Here is a 22,917-nt window from a genome sequence, read left to right as displayed (position 1 = left end):
CCTCCTCTAGACCCACCCCATCCCATCTCATCCCCCAGGGTTTGGTGTGTTTTTTTTTGACAGACTCTCCTAACCACGGCCCCAAGAAGCCCCCTCTGGTGGCGCCCGCTCCCCTAAGCAACCGCTAAGACCCGGAGAACTGGAATTTCATTTTGAAACCCCGATGCCGCGCGGGGGGCCAGCGCTGGGCATGCTCAGTAGCCGCGGCGCGCCTGGCTGCTGCTCGCACTGCGCTGGCCGCGCCGCCGGCTCCAGGGCTGCCGCGGGAGTCCACCCACCCTCTCCGCCGCTGCTGCGGGGCTTGCAGAAGGCCAAGCATTAGCCGCCTCGGAGCGCCTCGGCCCCCACCCTGCTCAGCCACTTCCTACTCCGCTTCCTCTCCCCTCTCTTAGGGAGGCGAAGCTGGGGCGCCTTTCTGTGGGCGCTGCAGACTGCTTTGCAAACCCCAATCGAGGACCTGCGAATGAATCCCGGAGTCCAGAGACCCCGTGGCGGTGGCTCTTTCTAATAACACTTTGCCTGAAGTGGGGTCGTGGCGGAGTTTCTCCTCCACCTCAATGCAAACACTATGCGGAGAGCAGTCGGCATCCCTCTGCTGTGCCTGCTTCTTAATCTGCACGCTGCAGGTAAGGGGTTGCCTGGCAGAGCTGGAGCTGGGGATGAGATGGGAAGGAACCTGCACATGCTTAAGGACTCTAGGAAAAGCTTGGCTCGCAAGGAAAGCCTCGGAAAGGCAAAGCAGGACAGTACTGACAGGGAAGGGGTGAGGGAGTCGTGCACCTGTTGGAAAGCCTGAGGCCGAAAACTTAGGCTCAAATCAGCTCTTGATTTTTCCTTACCTTGGAGGAGTAATAGTGAACATTTGTAATATGAATATAGGTTTGCTTCTCCTTCCCCTCCCCTCCAGCTAGACTCCCTGATCCTGTTTCTAGGCTATGCACTTGACTGCCAATTTTTCAGGAGACAGACAAGCCATCCTGCTGGATGTAACCTTTTCTACTGCAGCGGCCACATCTGTAAGGACTCTTGGTTTAACCAGAGCCCAGAGGGATGCATTGTCTGACCTGATGGGCCACATCTCCACCCAAAAGGTTGAAATACGTGGTTCACAGTGAGGATGCTGCTCCAGGTTCTTTTGGCCCCCGCTCTTATCACTCGAATTTTCTAAACCAATAAGAGGAAGGAAAGGTTTAAAATAGAACCTGTCTTCTCTTTCAGCATTGTGGTCAGCATCCGAGGGCACAGAACAAAAACTCAATCACAGTTTCAAAGCTGACACCCCCGGGCTAGGCACTGTCCCTGGGAAAGGTTTGAGGAGGTCTAGCCAAAAGTCACAGTGAGACTGTTCCCAAATATAAATATATTTGGTATCAGAGCCAGTGTCAGGTTTCGAATGGAAACCAACCTTAGGAAGTACCTGGGGAATTTATATGCGGTGTCACTACAGACCCTGCTTTTGGATATATGCAGCCTGGATGTAATGCAAGGACTTGCTGGACTGAACCCTTTATCGTTTTTACACTCACACGAGCCAAAATAGAATATGGCAGAGAGATTTCAGAAACCCCACTGCGACAGCAGTTGTGCATGCAGTAGGTCTGTAGTAACCAAAGACGAGGTGTTTTCCCTGAGTTTTCTTATCATCCAACCACACATATCCATTCATTCCTTCAAATAGCATTTATTGAGTATGTGCTATGTTCCAGGGGTAATGAATAAAATAAAGGTTGTGAAATGACAGTTTCTGTGCTCTTTTGAAAAGAGTGGGTGAGTCTTTTTCTATGTGTGCAATAATGAGAGTAAAATATGGTACTTTCTTACTTCTATCTAATGCTATTTTAATGTATTGTGAATCTCTTGAAGGAGTAATGCATAGGAATATAAAGGCTATAATTAAATACACATTTTAATTGTTATAATTGTATTGTGGATTTCAGTAGTTCTTTGGCACCTTTTGAAAACTAGAAATTGCCATGACTTGGTCCTTAAATTATTTGCAAACAACTGTAATGAATACTTTTATTACCAATACAATTCTTTATGTTGAAATATACAATGAAAATATACACATTGGGGTGAGTTTTCCTTATTGCTTAATAATAGCACTGATACAAACTTTCACTACCAAAAAAAGTGCCTCAATTCTTACCAAGTTTAGGAATGATTTAGCTGATTTATCAAAGATATTAGTGTAGTTTTTTAAAAAATATTAATGTATAAACAATTCTAAAGCTCACATTTAATGTATCTTGACTAATCATAGCTTAAAAGTTACAAATAAACTTAAAACTAAGCAGGTGGAAAACATTTCTTAATTTACTGTAGATGTTCATTTGGGATGAGGTAAATAGAGGACTTTTGTTCATCAAAGAAGAAACCTAGAAGTCTGTAGCCCTAGATTCTACCTGGAGCTCAGCCAAAGGGTGTATAACTAAAGACAAACCAATCCAGCTCACTTGGACTTCTTAATTTGCAAAAATAAATAAGTAAATAAATAAAAAGATTATTCAATCAATTTGAATTTAATAAGGCAATACATTGAAGGACTATCTTTTTCAGATTTCACTTGCAAGATACTATATAGAAATTAATTGTATTCATACTTAACAGTGCTTTCGATAGGTGTTTGTTTTTTTTTCACAGCAGATTGCAAATTTAATATTGAGGCTGTCTTGCCAGTTTCATTTTGAATGCATTTTAATTTCAAACAGCAATTTGTGGGTTACAAGCTGTCATCAGATTAAAATTCATCACAGTTATCTAATAACCTTGTTAGGACTTTTCATTGGAACTGAAACAAACACAGATTTCTTGATCTAAGCTCCTGTAGGTTTGGGCAATAAGAAAGTGAGTGGGTGAGAGGAAGAAAGGTCAAGAAGTCACTGATTTTTCTACTTGTTGAATTTCTGAGGTTTGTTTTCTTTCTTTATTTCTATCTATCTATCTATCTATCTATCTATCTATCTATCTATCTATCTTTCTTTCTTTCTTTCTTTCTTTCTACTTTTCTTTCTTTCTTTCTTTCTCTCTCTCTCTCTCTCTCTCTCTCTCTCTCTCTCTCTCTCTCTCTCTCTCTTTCTTTCTTTCTTTCTTTCTTTTTTTTTCCACAGAAGTCTCTTCTCTCAGGACAGAAATGGGCTTTATAAAGCAGGGAAATGAATTCTCTATATTTAGGCCTCTTTGGGTGAAAAGCTAATTGAGCCATTTTGGTGATATCCAGGATACCAGCAACTACTTTATGCTGGCAGAACTGATGACATGTTAGAACCCTTTAAGGATGGGAGAAATTGGCTCACAGGATATGAGTGCTCTTCTTAGCTATACTAGGAATTGTTAACTTCGATATAGTGATAAGGTAGCAAATCATTTTCAGCTTGAGTGCCGTCTTTAATTATTTGGTCATGATTGCCTGAGTCACTCTGCAAATAAATTTTTTTGAATGATTCTGACCAACCCTGAGTTCTGATTGACTCAATGGGGATAAGTATTCTGGTCTCTTTGTAACTGTGGGAACAAAAAGGGGAAGGGGGGTACTATGCTGTGTAGTTAACATCTCTGGGTGAGATAACTAACAAATTATTGAGTATGGAGCTTGTGAAAGAACCTGGACTCAACTGTATCTATGGCACCTGATTTTCATAGATACCCTAAGCAAGAAAAGTTATAACTATTGTCCATCCAACTACTTACTATACAGCTGAGAAAACTAAGATCCAGTAAATGATAGATAGTAAAGTATTTACTTTAAATAGTAGAGTGCCAGTTAACAACATAGAATGAAAACCCAGGTTTCCAGACCTGTGATTGCATACTGTATAAAATCATACATTGGTTATGCTAGGTGAGGCCACCATTGAGTTAGTGGTGCTAAATTCTTTTTACCTAACTGTCCTCATTCTTTACTCTTTCTGTGAACTAATGTAATACATAAACTCCAGTTGGAAAGACCACTTCAAGAATATCCAAGAAAGTAACTAAAAGCTACCCCAATAATATGGATGGTAAAAAAAAATATTATGTGGAAGATGTATACATACCTTATTTTCTTTAGTGTTTCTTCTTTTTGTTTTCCAAAAAAAACCATATTCTGTTTTAGGAGATGATATTTACTGGGTAATGTTTTAGTTTTAGTTTTAGTATTTTAGGTAGGAGTTTAGGTCTTGGGATATCTTAAAAATATGAAAGCTTTATTTTTCCTAGTGAATGTCTTGCTAAAACAAACAAAAAACAAAACAAAAAATCACACAAAACTCATTTCAATGTATTACTCTCTCTTCAAGTTCTGGAAATGGTTCTTTCAAAAATCCACATTATTCTTTTCTTTTTTCCTTTTAATTAAATTCATTGGGGTGACAATGGTTAGTGAAATTACATAGGTTTCAAATGTACAATTCTATAATACATCATCTGTATATCACACTGTATGCTCACTGCCCAGAGTCAGTTCTCCTTCCATCACCATATATCCTCCTTCCCCCTTACCCTCTGGTAACTACTAAACTGTTGTCTGTGTCTATGAATTTTTGTTTCTTTATTTGTCTTGTTCCTTTGTTGCTTTCAGATTTATATCCCATATATCAATGAAGTCATATGGTTCTCGACTTTTTCTGTCTGACTTATTTCGCTTAGCATAATAATTTCAAGATCCATCCATGGTGTTGCAAATGGCAACTATTTCATCTTTTCTTATGGCCATTGTGTATATATACCACATGTTTTTTATCCAATCATCTATCAAAGGACACTTTGGTTGTTTCCTTGTCTTGGCCACCATAAATAAAGCTGCAATGAACCTCAGAGCACATATATCTTTACGAATAAATGTTTTCGGATTTTTGGGATATATACCCAGGAGAGGGATTGCTGGGTCATATGGTAATTCTATTCTTAATTTTTTGAGGAGCTTCCACACTGCCTTCCATAGCGGCTGCACCAGTCTGCATTCCCACCAACAGTGTATGAGGGTTCCTTTTTCTCCACAGCCTCTCCAATACTTATTATTTGTCTTGTTGATGATAACCATTCTAATCGGTATAATGTGACATCTCATTGTGGTTTTATTTGCATTTCTCTGGTGTTTAGTGATGTTGAGCATTTTTTTCATATGTCTATTGGCCATCTGTATGTCTTCTTTGGAGAAATGTCTATTCAGGTCCTCTGCCCATTTTTTAATTGGATTGTTTTGTTGTTGTTGTTGAGTTTTATGAGTTCCTTATGTATTTTGGATATTAGCCCCTTATCGGTGGTGTTGTTTGCAAATATCTTCTCCCATTTGGTTGGTTACCTCTTTATTTTATCGATGGTTTATTTTGCTGTGCAGAAGCTTTTTAGTTTGATATAGCTTCTGCACATTGTTCTTACTATTAGACTTTCTAAATGGCACAGACTGTCTTCAATGTATCTTCTGAAGATGCCTCTATTCTCAGAGAAACACGTACAAAAGGTTTCTATGATGGGACCAAGAGGATCGAGGAAGCACCACCCTCAAAAGAAAGCATAGACTGATAGAAATTGATGTTATTCTTTAAGATTTTAAGATGTCTTTTCTCAAAGAAAAGCCATTTAGAACTCCAGAATTAGTTTTCCTTGTTCGAAATTACTCAACACAGTCATTAAAATGGCCTCGCTTCTATTGTATTCTATCCCTCAGTTACCTCTCTGGTATTAGCTCTCACTACTCTCCTCTTTTTTGTCACTCTCCAGCCACCTTGCTCTCCTTTCTGTTCCAAGAAGATGCCAGGCACCTATGTTTTGCTTTTTTCTCTGTCTGAAACAGTCTTTCTCCATTTTAGGTCTTTATTCTAATGTTACTTTCTCAGTGAGGTGCTCACTTACTATCTGACCGTATTTCCCTGAAAATAAGACCTAACTGGAAAATAAGCCCTAGCATGATTTTTCAGGATGTTCGTAATATAAGCCCTACCCCCAAAATAAGCCCCGGTTAAGATCGTCAGCCAGACAGACGCATTTAGTATGTCCATTGCAACACACAACAGACCTATTGAACTATAAAATAATAATATTAATATGTAATTAAACATAAATACATAATATTATTGACATTAATACTTAAAATAAATGATAATATAAATTATAATTAAGCATTTATAAATACCCAAGCACGTGCCTTTGGATGAGAGGTAAATGCCTATGTAAACAGATGGACTCGAGACTTATTGCCGAATGACCAATCGGAGTACAGACAACGCACGAATAATGTGCACACTTGATAACAAATGGACGTTGTTTTGTCTAATATGAATCTTCATAATTCAATACGTCGTGTGTTGTATCGGATGTACTTAATGCACTCATGTGAAATAAAGAAACATTTTCTGAATTTTGGTGCCTGCAATTTTTCGTCACTTTTGTGTGGACCATCATTCTTAACTGTCATCATTTTTGTTGCCACTCCTGTCGCGTAAGTCTTCAATTAACACTTGATTTAAAGTAGATTTAAAGGGAGTAATATCTTGACCTCCAGACAAGGTGAGTGCAAAAAGAAAGATCTATTCCGTCGAGTACAAGAAAGGAATCATGGAGGACTCCCGGGGCAAGAATCTTACGGCTTTCTGCAAAGAGAAGAAGTTGGATCTCCAAATGGTCCAAAAATGGCGAACAGAGTACGATAACCTCAGTCAACAGGTGGTCGAGGGAAATGCTAAGAAGCACATGTGTGGATCAGGTCGGCAACCATTATTCTCTGTGCTGGAAGACATCATCTGTGAATGGGTTGCTGACAGGAGAGCAAAGGCTTTGGTTGTGTGCTGGGCTGATATTCAAGTATTTGCCCTTGCAGTGGCACCACAGTTAGAAATATCCCCAGAAGGATTCAAAGCATCACAACACTGAGTGGATGGCTTCCTTCAGTGATGTGAACTGTCTCTAAGATCGACAATACTGTTCAAGCTGGAAGATGCTGAAGTTATTAAATGTGCACTTGCATTCAAGTCCTTTGTTGATGGCATCGGCTTTTCTAAATACCAACTCTCCAACATGATTGCTATGGATGAAACTACAGTGTTTATGGGCCAAGGATCTCACTTGATTGATGAGGGGTGCCTCGTCAATCTACATTCCCTCCACTGGTTACGAAAGTGCATATATTACCTGTATTTTGACAATTCATCTGGATGGAAAGAAAGCCCCACCTCTAATCATCGCTAAGGGCAAGAAAGATAAGGTTGAACGTGTTTCGGGCATTTATGTTCTTGAATCCAAAAAAGCCTGGTGCACACAAGCAGTTATAAGGAAGTGGGTCGATTTAATGCTGCCATTTGTTTTGCGAGATGGCCAAAGAGGTCTGCTAGTCTGGGATTCAGCCAGCACTCACCACGCTAAAGACATGAAGAACTTCCTTGCAGAGAGAAGAATTGATCAAATAATGATTCCCGCAGGAATGACTGCCCATCTCCAGACTCTTGATATTACGATAAACAAGCCATTCAAGGACCATTTGCCCATGGAAATCAATGACTACACTGAAAATAGAATGGAGAGAAATCAGCGTGGAAACTTTGTGAAGCCTAGCCTGCAAGAGGTCGTGACTTGGGTAAAGAATTCATGGGATAAAATCACTGACAGCTGTGTTGCCAATGCACTACGAGCAGGCTACGTGGACAAGAAGTGCTCATTTAAGGAGAGATCTATTGCTGGACATGAGAGATTGAGGCCAATGGTTCTATAGGAAATGGAATCGCAGGAAATTCAAGCTGAAATTCGGGTTTGGAGAGTTAACGACGATGTGCCAGAAGAAGATGACATGACTATATTTGAATAAATGTAGATTTCTGTACATGAATAAACGAATAAATGTAGATTGTTGTACATGAATAAATGAAGATTATTGTACATGAAAAAATAAGACATCCCCTGAAAATAAGCCCTAATGCGTCTTTTGGAGCAAAAATTAATATAAGACCTAGTCTTATTTTCGGGGAAATACGGTGTTTAATATTCTATCCCCCCCCCCCCAAAAGAAAAATCCCTCCAATACCCCTTCCCTGCTTTACTTTTTTTCCCAGAGGCCTTTTACCACCTAGCACACCAAATATTTTACTTAATTGTCTTGTTTATTATGGTGCTCCCTCTCCCCATTAAAATGTAAGCTCCTTGAAGGCACATATATTTGTCTGTTTCACTGCTGTTTCTTTGGCAGACCCTGCTCAGCATAACACCTGGGGGCAGAGCCTGGCATAAAAGCTACTAACAATTAAATAAGTATGTTCAGTAAATAAAAACAGCAGAGTGATATTTCTGGTCTATTCTTTTGGAATTTAATTTCTTCTTGGCACCCATGCAAGTCACACCTAGTCAACTTAGCCACTTCCAGAATGGACTTGAACAGAGCTCATTTTTCCAAAACTCAAGTTGCTCCCCAGGAGCTTTTCATGCCCAGGGACATCCACATACGTTCTCAGGCAGACTTTGCTACTATTGCGAACTGAAGGGCAACAAAGGATGGGCTTGCAAGAGACCAGAACTACCCATCAACTCAGCGGCAAAGTCCTTCGAACTGATTGCAGGATGCTGGATTGTCCAAATGCCTTGCTGGTTGTCTATATTTTCACTTTTTAGTAAAATGCCTTGTACATGTAGAGATGGCTGTAGTAAAATGAAAAGATTCATGCAGCTAATTGACAAACAGCGTTTAAGTTAGGACAAACCTGTCTGGTTCTTTGGCATTTAGGAGGCATGGACATATGTGCATAGGAGGTCACACATTCCTAGCACTGTGGAGATTGCATATTCTATTGGAAGTCACACCCTGACAAGCACCTTGTAATAAGTCTGGGATTTTTGTAAGAGTCTTTGTAAAAAGTCTGCACTAATCACATTCAGCCTTCTCTTCTTTGTTCCTTTCTATCAACTCCAGTTTTCATCCTGCTTTTGAATGTAATTAAGGTGAAAAGCTATCTTCTTACCAATGAATATTTACAGAATTTATCTAATTTGATCTCTTTCTGAGTTTTGAAAATTCTCCCACTGATTGCAATGCATAGCCGCTACTTCCTAGAGTCCCTCTTATCTCACTGGCCATTCCTTAGCTTGTACTCTTAAGTCTGCAGCTGAGTATTAGTCAATGGTTAGTGTTGTCTGGAATTTATGCGTCCTTGGTCTTTTTTTTTTCCTTTTCTCTCTGTACAATTTCCCTAGATAATTATATTCAAACCTACAGATTACAGGTTCCTAAATCTGCATTTCCATCTCAGATATTTCCCCTGAACTCTAGTCCTATAATTATAATTACCTCGTAGTAATTGGATAGCCCACAAGCATCTTATATCCAACTGTTAATACTCAGCACTTCCTATCACAGCCCTTATTTCTCTATATGTTTTCTATCATTGTGACTAACTCCAGGATCCCCCACAATTGCCCAAGCCTAAAACTAATACCTGATCCTGTACACTTCCTTCTTTTGCTGCTTTCATCCAAAAGGTCACCAAGTGTCACCAAGTCTCCTTTACTCTCGGTGTCTACATCACTGCCTTGGAATAAGTCCTTATTTCTCATATAGTATCTTATAATAACCTACTATCAAATCCATCCTTTATGATATCAGAGGTAAACCTCTAAAAACCATACTTTTTTAGATCATATTCTCTCTTTGTAAAATTCTTTAATACAGCTATTTCCTTTTCTCTTAGAATAATACCCAAACTTATTAGCATAATATTTTCACTATCAGGCCTTTCCTAACTCCATCTTTTTTTCCTGTCATTATGTCCTCCTCTGCACACTACGATCATACTAAGACAAACTTTCTTTTGGTTTGCCATGCCTCTCATCCTCGTTACAACTGTTCCATCTAAAGTACCCATACTCTGCTTCTTTTTCAAGATACCTCTCCAGTTTCACATTTTGGTCAGGCATTACCTACTTTGAGAACCCTTCCTTTGACTCCCACCTCATTCAAGTAGCTTCCCTAAGTTTTTCTTTTGGGCCTCATGTAGTGAACCTGACTATTGAAGCTTTTTGAGGACAATCACAGAATTATAGCTTTTATCTCTGCATACCCATTCCCTAGAAATGTGCTTGTTACCTAGTATACCATCAATAGATGTTCAGTGAATGAAAAAATGTATTCAGGATGTATTTGGAAAAATAAATTATGGTAAATTAATTTACATCGATAAAGAGATTATATCTAATTTTCATGTCTGTAAAGCGTGGAATTGACTTTACTACTGCTCCTTCCATCCAGCTTACATTTATTGGTTGCAAAGAAGTGGAAATGGGACAGGATGGCTTTCACTTAAATATAGCCTCTAAGATAAGTTTGTGTTTCATGGGCATGATGCTAGTTACAGTGCAGTTGTGATGTTGAACTCCCCTAGATAAATCGATATTCCTACATGATATTCTACTACTTCAGACTAGGAATGAGATGAATGTCTTTATTTTAAAGAGATCAGGCAATTGGATAAGATACATAGCATGATGTCTATGTACTAAGGAATAGACCCAGAACTCCTAACCCTGATTGCAGATTATTATCTATCCTGTAATAGCAAACATGAACCACTTACACACTCAAAATCAGGTGGGAGTATGAAGCCATGGGTTCAATAAATCAAGAACAAAAATATCCAATCATCTATCGAAGGACATTTTGGTTGTTTCCATGTCTTGGCCACCGTAAATAAAGCTGCAATGAACATTGGAGCAATATATCTTTACAGATAAATGTTTTCAGATTTTTTGGGATGATACCCACGAGAGGGATTGCTGGGTCATACAGTAATTCTATTTGTAATTTTTTGAGGAACCTCCACACTGCCTTCCACAGCAGCTGCACCAGTCTGCATCCCCACCAACAGTCTCTGAGGGTCCCTTTTTCTCCACAGCCTCTCTCACACTTGTTATTATTTGTCTTGTTGATGATAGCCATTCTATGTGGTATGAGGTGCTATCTCATTGTGGTTTTTATTTACATTTCTCTGATGATTAGTGATGTTGAGCATTTTTTCATGTCTATTGGCCTTTTGTATGTCTTATTTGCAAAAAAGTCTATTCAGGTCCTCTGCCCATTTTTCAATTGGATTGTTTGTTGTTGTTGTTGTTGTTGTTGAGTTGTATGAGTTTCTTGTATATTTTGGATATTAGCCCCTTATCGGAGGCATTGTTTATAAAAATCTTCACCCATACGGTTGGTTGGCTCTTTATTTTGTCGATGGTTTCTTTTGCTGTGCAGAAGCTTTTTAGTTTGATATAGTCCCATTGATTTATTTTAGCTTTCACTACTCTTGCCTTTGGAGTCAAATTCATAAAATGCTCTTTGAACCCAAGGTCCATAAGTTTAGTACCTATGTTTTTTTCTATGTATTTTATTGTTTCAGGGCTTATGTTTGGGTTTTTGATCCATTTTGAGTTAATTTTGTACACGGTGACAGATGGCAATCAACTTTTATTCTTTTGCACGGGGCTTTCCAATTATCCCGGCACAATTTATTGAAGAGGGTGTCTTTTCTCCATTGTATGTTTTTAGCTTTTTTGTCAAAAATTATCTGTCCATATTTATGTGGGTTTATTTTTGGGTTCTCAGTTCTATTCCGTTAGTCTGTTTTTCTGCCAATACCATGCTGTTTTGAGTATTGCCCTGTAGTACAAGCTGAAGTCAAGGAGTGTGATGTCTCCAGCATTGTTCTTTTTTCTTAGGATTGCTTTGGCTATTCAGGGTCTTTTGTCATTCCCTACAAATCTGACGATTTTTTGTTCTATTTCTTTAAAAAATGCCATTGGGATTTTGATAGGGATTGCATTAGATCTATATATTGCTTTGGGTAATATGGCCATTTTAACTATGTTGATTCTTCTAATCCATGAACATGGAATGTCTTTCCATTTCTTTGAGTCTTCTTCAATTTCTTTTAAAAATGTATTATAGTTTTCAGTATATAAATGTTTCACATCCTTGGTTAAGTTTATTCCTAGGTATTTTATTCTTTTTGTTAAAATTACAAAAGGAATTGGTCTTTTTTTATTTCTTTTTCTGAGATTTCATTGTTAGTATATAGGAATGCAATGGACTTTTGTACATTGATTTTGTAGCTGGCAACTTTACTGTATTCATTTATTGTTTCTAATAGCTTTTTGGTGCAGTCTATAGGGTTTTCTATATATAGCATCAGTTCATCTGCAAAAAGTGATAATTTAACTTCTTCATTCCTAATTTGGATACCTTTTATTTATTTCTCTTGCCTGATTGCTCTGCCTAGGACTTCCAACACTATGTTGAAAAGCAGAGGTGTTAGGGGACAGCCCTGTCATGTTCCTGAACGTAGAGCAAAGGGCTTCAGTTTTTCACCATTAATTCTAATATTACCTGAGGTTTTGTAATATATAGAGTTTATTATGTTGAGGTATTTTTCCTTCTATACACATTTTATTAAATGTTTTAATCATAAATGGATGTTGTATCTTGTCAAATACTTTTTCTACATCTATTGATATAATCATATGATTTTTGTTCTTTATTTTGTTTATGTGATATATCACATTGATAGATTTGCTTATGTTGAACCACCCTTTTGCCCCTGGGATAAACTCCACTTGGTCGTGAGGTATATAATCTTTTTATGCATTGTTGTATTTGATTTGTTAGAATTTTATTTGGTATTTTTGTATCTGTATTCATCAGATATATTGGTCTGTAATTTTCTTTTTTTGTGTTATCCTTACCAGGTTTTGCTATCAGGATAATGTTGGCTTCATAAAATGAGTTAGAGAGTATTGTCTCTTCTTCAGTTTTTTGGAAGAGTTTGAGTAGGACATGAATTATATCCTCTTTGACTGTTTGGTAGAATTCACTAGTGAAGCCATCTGGTCCCGGACTTTTGCTTTTGGGAAGGTTTTGGATGACTGATTCAATTTCCTTACTGGTGATCGGTCTATTTAGATTTTCCAGTTCTTTGTGATTCAGCTGAGGAAGGCTATATGTTTGTAAGAACATATCCATTTGGTGGCATATAATCCTTCATAATATTCTTGGATGATCCTTTGTATTTCTGTGTCATCCGTGGTAACCTCCCCTTTTTCATTTCTGATTTTGTTTATTTGTGTCTTTTCTCTTTTTAATTTAGTGAGTCTGGCCAAGGGTTTGTCAATTTTATTAGTGTTCTAAGAGAACCAGCTCTTTGTTGCATTAATTTTTTCTGTTGTCTTTTTGTTCTCTATTTCATTTAGTTCTACTCCGATTTATATTATTTCCTTCCTTCTGCTGACTTTGGGTTTCATTTGTTCTTCTTTTTCTAGTTCTTTAAGGTGTAATAATGATTGGATAAAGAAGTTGTGGTATATGTACACGATGGAATACTATATTCTGCCATAAGAAAAGATGAAATAGTACCATTTGCAACAACATGGATGGATCTTGAGATTGTTATGCTGAGCAAAATAAGTCAGACAGAAAAAGTTGAGAATCATATGATTTCACTGATATGTGTGTATAAAACTGAAAATAAAAGAACAAGACAAACAAATGAAGAAACAAAAACTCATAGATACAGACAATAGTTTAGTGGTACCAGAGGTTAAGGAGGGAGGAAGGTGGTAAATGAGGGTAAAGGGGATCAAATATGTGATGATAGAAAAAGAACTGACTCTGGGTGGTGAACACACAATGTGATATATAGAAGATGTATTGCAGAATTGTACACCTGAAATCTATGTAACTTTAACAGTTGTCACCCCAATAAACTTTAATTAAAAAAAAAAATACCAAAAATAATCCAACATTCCTTTGCTCCCCGAAACAAAAACCAAATCATCATAGAAAATTTCTGAGTATTTGGATGGTTGTATAGATTTTCTTTCTTGTTATGTGTAGACAAAGTCTTAATAGAGCCCTAAAGTTTTTGGATCCCACACCTTTTTTTCTTCTAATGGGAGACATACGTGCACCTGAAGAATGGAGACTGGTTTGTGAATAATAAAAAGTCACTTTTCATGAGATGATGGGATCACTCATCAAAAGCCCATTTATTGCCATTAGTATTAATAATAATATAGGTGTTATGTTTTATGGTAAGTTTATTGTTAAAAGTTTTGAAAGATGTTTGTAAAGTCAAATATAAAAGGTAGAGAAAGCCTTTTTTCCCTTTAAAAGGGGATTTTGAAAGATCTTACTTGGCCCATGAGTGCATTCTTTGTCTTCAAAGCACTAACAAATGCTGACACACTTAAAATAGCATTGATATTTCCCAACATAAAGAATTTTAATAGCTTTGAGAAAATATTTAATAGTAAAATATTATTTTATGATCACATTTTCTAATGCTTATTCACCAACTAATGTAACTATAAGTGGCTATTATTGCAATGGTTGCCACAGAATGACCATTAGCAAACTTACATTGTGAATATTAGCACTTCCCGTTTAAATTGACATCTAGATTTTCCTTATAATCAACTCTCATTCAATTTCAGTTTTGTAAGATGTTGATGTCAATTATGGACCAACAACAAAGCAAAACTAACTGTTTATATGAAGCAGCAGTCTAGAGAATATATTTTAACTGCACTGAAATAAATACCAAGTTCAGTGAGAACATCAATTATTTTCTTCCTAGTTAAGTCTTGAAGCAATGTCCATTTTTCTGACTGAAATGTGCAGAATCCTTGTATGACTGATTCCTTGGGAAAGAGCACTAAATGAGCACAGAGTAAGAGCGACTCACAGTGATTCGTTGGCCTATCCAACAACATGTACAGAGCAAGACTCTACTGCTATTTCACTATAGTAATGATCCAGTTCCTGATGGAGGCTGGAGGAAAAATAAAACAATATCCGTAACTCCACCACGTCAGCTCCCATCACTGTGTTAATTTTATTTAACTGGAACAGATGATCAATACAAAGGATGACAAATATGATGAGTTCGTTTGAAAGGCCATCAATCCATGAATATAAAGGTGTGGTTTTCAGTTATAAGTAATTTACTTTCTCTGCCTTGTTGATTCAACTCAGTTTTATAATTATTCTTGGAAGAAAATGAAATAGCTTAAACAGAGAAGTAAAACAAAAATTGAAATAATGGGGAAAAATACCATATTTTTAGATAACATTTAGTAGAATTCCATAATAGTTAAAAGAGAGCATGGATATTGTGGTCCAGCTCAAATCCAGGCATGATCACTTACCAGCTCTGTAATTTAAGGCAAGTTACTTAATTTTTCTAAGCCTCAACTTCCTCTTTCTAAAATGGAGACTATATAGTGTACAACAGTAGGGTTGTTGTGTGTTAAACAGGATAATGTATGCATTAATAAAACTGCACTGTCTTAGTAAGTGCCATGTAAGTGTTAGGTCTTATTTGACTGGAGTGGGAGAGGTCGGGTTATAAATGGTTAACTAATATATTGGAGTAATTTATCTTTCTTTTTGTGTTTGCACCAGTGCTGGAGAAACGCATGTGCCTATGAGAGATACTGGATTCCAATTGTTTTCTCAGTTGGGCCTTATCTGCATAATTTTCCTCTGCTATGGTCATGAGCCTAATGAAATGGGAGGGTTTATAGTGGATCGTGAAGCTCTAAAACATCCACCTATAGCTCTTGTCCATTGAGAGAGGCTGGGCAGATCCAGGCTGGGCCGAAGATGGCAGATCTCATTCTCTTCCCAACCCTTCTTCAACCACCCCCAAGGCCCGCCCAACCACCACCAACGCCCTCGATAAAATAGTTTGACATCTTCTCCCTAATAAATTCACCTATTCCCCAAATCTCTCTGTCAGTGCCTTGCCTAAAATTTCCATCTAAAAATGGGGTCTAGCATCATATCTTCAGCAAATCCCTATTTAACTGAATATGAAATGCAGATTTTTCTTGGGTTTACCTGGTGGTTTGTGAAAATGTGTAGCATTTACATAAATATCATAAGTCTGAGTTACCTAGTTCCTATTACACGATCTTGCTTAGCAGGTAGTCTAGACTTATATTACATGCCACCTCCCTAATTAGTCTCTTTAGGGGCTCACAAAGGGTGAGAGAGGCTCAAGCACGTGACCGGGCCTGCAACTCATAGCTCCTGTAGTACTGCTGCTCTGGCAATGCTTCTCCTCTGCTGACAAACTGACACTCACCTGCTCACTATTTGTAGCCCACGGAGCTTCTAAACCATCAGGCTTCCACATGGAAGGCTGCCTGTGGTTTTGTGAACACTGGGGAAGCAGGGCTCTTTGAATGTAAAAGGAAAGCAGGGAGGAGGCATAGAGATGGGAAGACCCTACATCCAGGCTCTGCTATCCAGGCCACCTGATCTGCCAAGACTCTTATGCTAATTTTTTGTCTTCTTTTTATTAGTTTCAGAGGTACAAAACAACAAGTCATTAGACATTTATACCCCTCACAAAGTGATACCCCCCCCCCCAAATCTACTACCCTCTGACATCGTATATAGTTGTTACAATATCATTGACTATATTCTCTTATGCTAATTTTATCTCAGGTGATCTATTTTGTGTGGCTCCAGTCTGGTTCCCTTGGAAAGTTACATTGCATCAGAAAACTTGGAATTCCACTGGTGGAAACTTTTCCATGGTGCTGCCCTCCTCTATGCAAATCCGAGGTCACAATCAGGCAGGTGTTTCAGTGCCTCTAAACATCTTACAGCAGTTAAGAAGCTCCCTGGTAGAATTCTCACAGGTGCCCACAAGTCTGGTCCAATTGGACATGGCTCTGGGCATGCCTGGACACCTATGAATCTCCAGAGCATCAGGATTACCCATCAGGTGTCCACTGATTACTTTGGGTGATTTGTTTCCTCAAACTGGAAATGCCTGCTATTTAGAGTGCCTGAATTATAAATATTATCATGCTGTTTGTAACTCCTAAAACTGAGTATTAACTGAAGCTATGAAAATATCATAAAAGGGTCTCCTCTCAAGATAAACATTGGATTTCATAGGGAAGAGACAAATATTATAAGGGAAGAGACAAATGAGTATTTTCTAAATCCCTACAATGTTTTAAACTCGACACCAGGTGCTTTTATAAGATAATCATTTCACACTTTAGGATAAAAAGTATGTTCTGAGATGGCATGCTAGTACTTTAGAAACAGCTAAAATATACTCTAACTCATGTAGCATAGTAAAAAAACAAGCAAACAAAAACAACAACAACCAAACTTAGGCACTAAAATCTGACTCCCTGTGCTTGAATCCCATCTCTGCTGTTTACTATTTTTCTCTGTGCCTCCCTTTGCTTATCAGAAAAAAACCATAGTACCTACCTCATAGGGTGGTTTGAGGATTTAAAGAGCTAATGCATAAGGCTCCACAGCATGGGGCCTGGAACATTCAGTATATTCAATAGCTAGAAGCTACAAGAGTTATCCTATTAATATGTGAGAGCTTTTACTCGTTCTATATTTCAGCTCCCATACTTGAAAAGAAAAAATGTACAAGTTGACTTGAATCTGTCCATCAAAAAGAAATCACTCGAAAGCCTTCTTTTGTAAAAAAGGGCCTGCTATGAAAATAAAATTGGCATGCCTCCATTTTTTAAAATACTAGTAGAACCTTTGCCTTATACATTTTACAATGTCCATAATTAGCAAGTTTGTGTTAGAGGGAATAAATGCTGTTTTCCAAGCTGCAATATACAAGAGAAAAAAATCCTATAATCATTAGAGGCTGTGTAATCATGGACAGCCCTTTTTCTAGTGAAGTATTTCACTCTCAGGGCTCAGTAGGATTTAGAGCATCATCACTCCTGCTGTCCCAGTCTACAGACAATCTGAATTCACAACATCCAACAGGGGCCAAAATATCCGACTCCTAATGCTGCACTTTCTCCATGTCCACATAAACCTTGAAAACTGTACATTGCTTGGTTTGTATGCTCCCGTTTGAAGACCCTATCCATATACTTTTGGGGGGGGTGTGGAAGGGGAGGGGGTGTGCATCATGAAATCAGAGTTTCCACACGTGCAGTCTGGTAATCAGGCATCCTGTCGCCCCTGGACTTAATTACTGCTGAGTCGGTATAAATTACCAGTGGGTGCAGGACCATACCTCCATTACAGGCCTGTCCTGTGCCTAAAGCAAAAGTGCCTCTGGTCCCCCATACTTCACCCTGCAGCATCAGCAACCCCTGCTGGCGGCCCTACCTCCACCCCTGTTCCAGCCCCTGATGTCTTGAAGTTCATCCTCTGCACCTGTGTGCTCAGGCTGAGCCTGCATCTCCAACCTTCTCTTTCTTCTCTAGCCCAATGAAAGTGTGTAGCTTTTGCTTCCCATTGTAGACTAGGTGTCTTCTCAACTAGTTATCTATTTTCAAGGATGTGACACACTGATCTACTCTAGATAAGAATAGCTGTTTATGATATGGTCCTTCCCTGGTATGTGTCCATTTTGCTAGAGAATTATGAGAGAGCAGTGCCCTAGCCCAGTGGCATTAATTTCAAATGATGGATTAAGGAACTCAAACAGGATGGAGTAGAAGTGTTGACCTGCCAAGTGCCCCTCATATTTCTAAATGCAGGCAACGGGACCAGGGCAGGAATCTCTTCTTATGGTCACTGTGGACCTCCTTCCTCACCCTCCTCCTGCCCTAACATTTGGGTGTTTATATCTCTGAGTATCATTACTGTGTCAATATTTTAATTTTTTGTATTTTCAAATGTTCATTTTGCTGTGCTTTAATATAACTCCTCATCTACTATGAGAATTATTCTTAAAGCAGACACTTCTTTTTCTTTGTAAATTAGAGCCCAGCCTTCAAAAGTCATCTGGAGAACTCTACTATAAAAATAATGGAAATCATTTTATAACCCTTATAGCTATTTGCAAATAACATTTTAACTGTTTGCATCATAACAAGGCTGATGTATAAAAATTAGATTTTACAAATGTACTGTTTCACTACTTAGTACATGCATATAGAACTCAATTCCTACAATTTCTGCAAAAGTTAGCATTTTTCAGCTTTCTAGCCATATTATCATTTTTCTCTACTACTGCGTTTTCCCAGAAGGCGTATCTTAATGAAGGTCTTCTCTTAATTGCTGTGTAGAATTTAAGAGATAACAGTACTTACTCTTGTCAACTTTTCCTCCAAGCATCCTTCCATTCAGTTATTCAGGAATTACGGGCAGCTGACAGCTTCTGTCTGAGCTGACCTAAATCTCACTTCCTCCGGCAGTCTGAGGCCAGTGGTCTTAACCCATTTCCTTTTCATGACTTATGTCTAGTCACATTGTCCCAAAGGATGCTGTCCTGATTGTAGTGTGTTCCATTCTTGAATATATATTTATCAAATGAAAAATAACTCTATTAAAACTGGGCAAAAATCAGGAACTATGAAACCCTTTCGTTGTAATTTTACCACCAGCACAGAGCACACAGTGGATTGTTTCCCTGAAATGGCTGTCAATTCTGTGAACAATTTTCCACTGTGCAGCCCAACTTTCAATGAATCAGATAAATAGGAGGAAGTAAGGGGTGCCTGGAGTAGTTAGTCTTGGCTGGAAGTGGGAGTAGGAATGGCATTTTCTAATGGAATATTTGAGAAATGTGGAGTGTTTATATCAATGAATATGCAGGAAAAGTTTACAAGATGCCTTAATTAATGTAATTCCTTATTCTTTTAGGGTCCAGATCCTCTCCTACATAGAGGAGAATAGAGCCAGCTCTATAAAAATAAACTAATTACTCTGGTGTTGATTTTTAATTTTTATTATAGATATACTAGACACATCACTGGCCAAACATGTGGGACATTTAAATGGTATTAGAGAATGACACAGCACTTCCTCAGGAGATTATGTTTTCACAACCTAGTGGTCAGTTCATAAACCAGAGTTTAGGAAAACCATTCCTCGAAGGAGGTATTCTTTCAATAGAATCTTATCCAAGACTTTTTTGGGGAGAACCATGATGGTTTACAAGTTTTATAAGTTGAATCATTGTTGTCTTGTACAAACCCTCATTTTATTTTATTTTATTTTATTGACAAAATAGCTAGCTTGAAGATGAACTGTTTTTTGGTCAAATTGATTGTTTGGTGTCAGGATACAAAACAAAACAAATATACTTGTATATATACATATATGTATGTTGTTAGAATATAACTAAGACACACAAACTGAATTTTGTAAAACTGGCTTTATACATAGACAGAGCCGTAATGGACTCCTTCAAAACACTGATATAACTTGCTGTTAAGATTAGTAGGTGTGAGCGTGTTATACCTGGGAGATTAGGCTGACAGACCTCATCTGTCACATCTTGGGCGGGCTGCTCTGCGTTCAGAAGACTCAGTGTTATTACTGTGGGTACTTTTAACTGGAGATTAGCACTGTGGTAACGTCTTGGGTTACCATTACCAATAGGTATAGAACAACTGGAAAAATAGTTTTACTATTAGTCTCCTTACACCCAAGATATCGCTCCTGGAATTCTCTGCTCCTGTAAGTTCCCAGAGCGTCTTTTATTGTAATTAGGGAAAAACTTATCTTTTTAGAAAAAAATTCACACCCTGTGAAACTGAATCAGGGCTTCTTTTTTTACTGAAAAGCATTTCTAATTTGGCCCTAGATATATAAGAGCCACCTTCATTTTCTGATGAAAACCCTAAGGCTCAGAGTGATGAGGAGACTTGCTCAAGTTCACATCCATGAGAAGAGAGGGGTGGGGGAGATAACTGAAACTAGAATCTAGGTCCCTTACCTCTTGATTTATTGCTTTTTTAAAAAGTATGTTTCTTTCCTTTCTCGATACGATTAATAGGCATTTTCTATATAAACTTTCACTGTTACTTCTTTGTATTTTTCACTTTTCCTGAGAGGCATCTACAAATCAAATGAGAGCCTCATTTCTCATGTAGAAATTCCCAAGAGACTTCCCTGATGTTATCCATATATATCTCCTTTCTAGAGAAGAAGGTGATGGTAATGCTTAAAAAACAATAGTTGTCCCTTCACAAAATGATCAGAGAACAAAGTTGCTTTTTTTTTTTTTTTTTTATTGTTCACTTGTTCAGGTCTCTCTAGAGATTATTGTTTCATCCTTTTGTTCCTTTCATAAGTTGCTGATACTGATTTAAACATTTGCAATACAAGCATTTTTTCTCTGAGGGTGTATACAAGGCCATTGTACCTTGTGCATCCAGGAATGACCAATATTGAATTTGAAATAATGAATCATAATGCACTCCAACTTAACACTGCACTTTCATACACTTCTCTTTCCTTTGTTGAGATCTCTTCAGAGATTAGCAAGGTCGGACCCAGAATGAAATTTCAATTGTGGAATTTTGTGACCATCAAAACTGATTATTCTCATGTAAATGTTACTTCTTTGATAAAAGTGCTTTTATTTTAAATGCAGATGAGTATATTTGACAAGATACATACTAAACATTCTAAGACCCTATACAGATTCCAAAATATTTTCTTTCTTATATTTTCATAAATCACTCTTTCTTAGTTTGCCTCCTACTATACTATCATTCCTTCTCAATTATCTTTGCTGGTTTCTTTTCATCCTAACTCTAAATATTGTAATTCTACAGTGCTCTGTCCTATATGCCTTCTCTTCTCTCTCTTCCCTCTTTATCAGTCACTTAGCTTTAAATTTTATCTGTATTGGATGACTCATAAATCTCTCTCTCTCTCTCTCTCTCTCTCTCTCTCTCCCCCTCTCCAACCGTGAACTACACATTTAGTTATCCAACTTCTAATTCAACGTCTCCACTTTGATATTTAGCAAGCATCTCAATCTTAACATTTCTAAAATGTTTACTTGAGTATATTCATAATGTTGAAGTGAAAGAGGTGACGGAGAGGTGGCATTTGAAGATTCAGGAAACAAAACTAAGTCTAGACACTAGCTCAGTAGTCCTCAAACTTCAGAGTTTGAATCTGAGAAGAATTTGATTATGAAGGTGACGCAAGGAGACTAAACTTTGGGTGATGAGGACACAATGCAACTTACAGATGATGTGTTATAGTACTGTACACTTGAAACTCATATGATTTTATTAACCAATGTCACCCCCAATAAATTTAATTTTTAAAAATCCAGGTTCTTAGGTTACATCTCCAGAGATTCTGCTGTGGTCGCTCAAGGCTGGGATCTGGGAATCTGCATCTTAGTCTCCCAGGTGATTCTGATTTATAGATCTAAACACACCTTGAAAAACTTTTTCCTACCTAATGGCTGTGATGAGGTTCCTAATATTATGCTGCCGACTTGGTTCTCATTACTCAAGGACAAAAGATAGGACTAAGTCCTTTCACATATGCAACTGTATAAGGCTGGGAATTTTTAATTATGTTTCAGTTGCACTTAGAATTAGATTGTTGTCACCCGTTTCAGGAGACATTTGTTAACTGGACTCTTCTATTTAAATAAAGTGGCTCTGAAAAGGTTTGCTGTGATTGACACTATATAAAAAGAAAGATTGAAGATAATTATGTTATTTTCTCAGCTCTTCATTCACTGATCTTCTAAGCTGCTTCTTTCTTTCTTATTTAATACATACCGTGTTTCCCCGAAAATAAGACCTAGCTGGACCATCAGCTCCAATGCGTCTTTTGGAGCAAACGTTAATATAAGACACAATATTATAGTATAGTATATATATTAACCTGGGTTTCTCACCTGAGGATTGGCCCTCTTACATATATATATATATATATATATATATGATAGTATAATATATAAGACCGGGTCTCATATTATATTAAAATAAGACCGAATCTCATATTAATGTTTGCTTCAAAAGACGCATTGGAGCTGATGGTCCGGCTAAGTCTTATTTTCGGAGAAACACAGTACAGTGAATCCAGAGTAGAGGAATTGATCATTTTGATAGCTTTTGTGCTCCATCAAGCCTTGTGTAACCAGCATGTATTTCTAGCATCTTCAGCAATTGTCTTACCAATGTGCTTTCACTATCCTTTAGGGA

The 22,917-nt window shown here is 37.7% G+C and overlaps 1 protein-coding gene across 3 annotated transcripts in view; it reads left to right on the top strand.

Moving 5' to 3' along the window:
• Positions 1-221: 221 nt before the first annotated feature.
• The window catches only part of PTPRR (protein tyrosine phosphatase receptor type R), a 245,914-nt gene continuing 223,218 nt past the window's right edge, over positions 222-22,917 (top strand). For 2 of the 3 annotated variants that reach the window (XM_074325415.2, XM_088800759.1), the window contains exon 1: positions 438-626. In XM_074325415.2, coding sequence (XP_074181516.1) covers positions 569-626 — 58 coding nt within the window. In that variant the 5' untranslated portion in view covers positions 438-568. Of the gene's footprint in view, positions 627-22,917 lie in introns of all 3 variants that reach the window. The other variant, XM_019748998.3, reaches the window with a different exon arrangement.

This window comes from Rhinolophus sinicus, chromosome 1 (assembly GCF_057876585.1).
Source record: "Rhinolophus sinicus isolate RSI-liver-muscle chromosome 1, RSI-T2T, whole genome shotgun sequence".
Classification (NCBI taxonomy): domain Eukaryota; kingdom Metazoa; phylum Chordata; class Mammalia; order Chiroptera; family Rhinolophidae; genus Rhinolophus; species Rhinolophus sinicus.
This window is presented reverse-complemented; position numbering and strand designations above follow the sequence as displayed.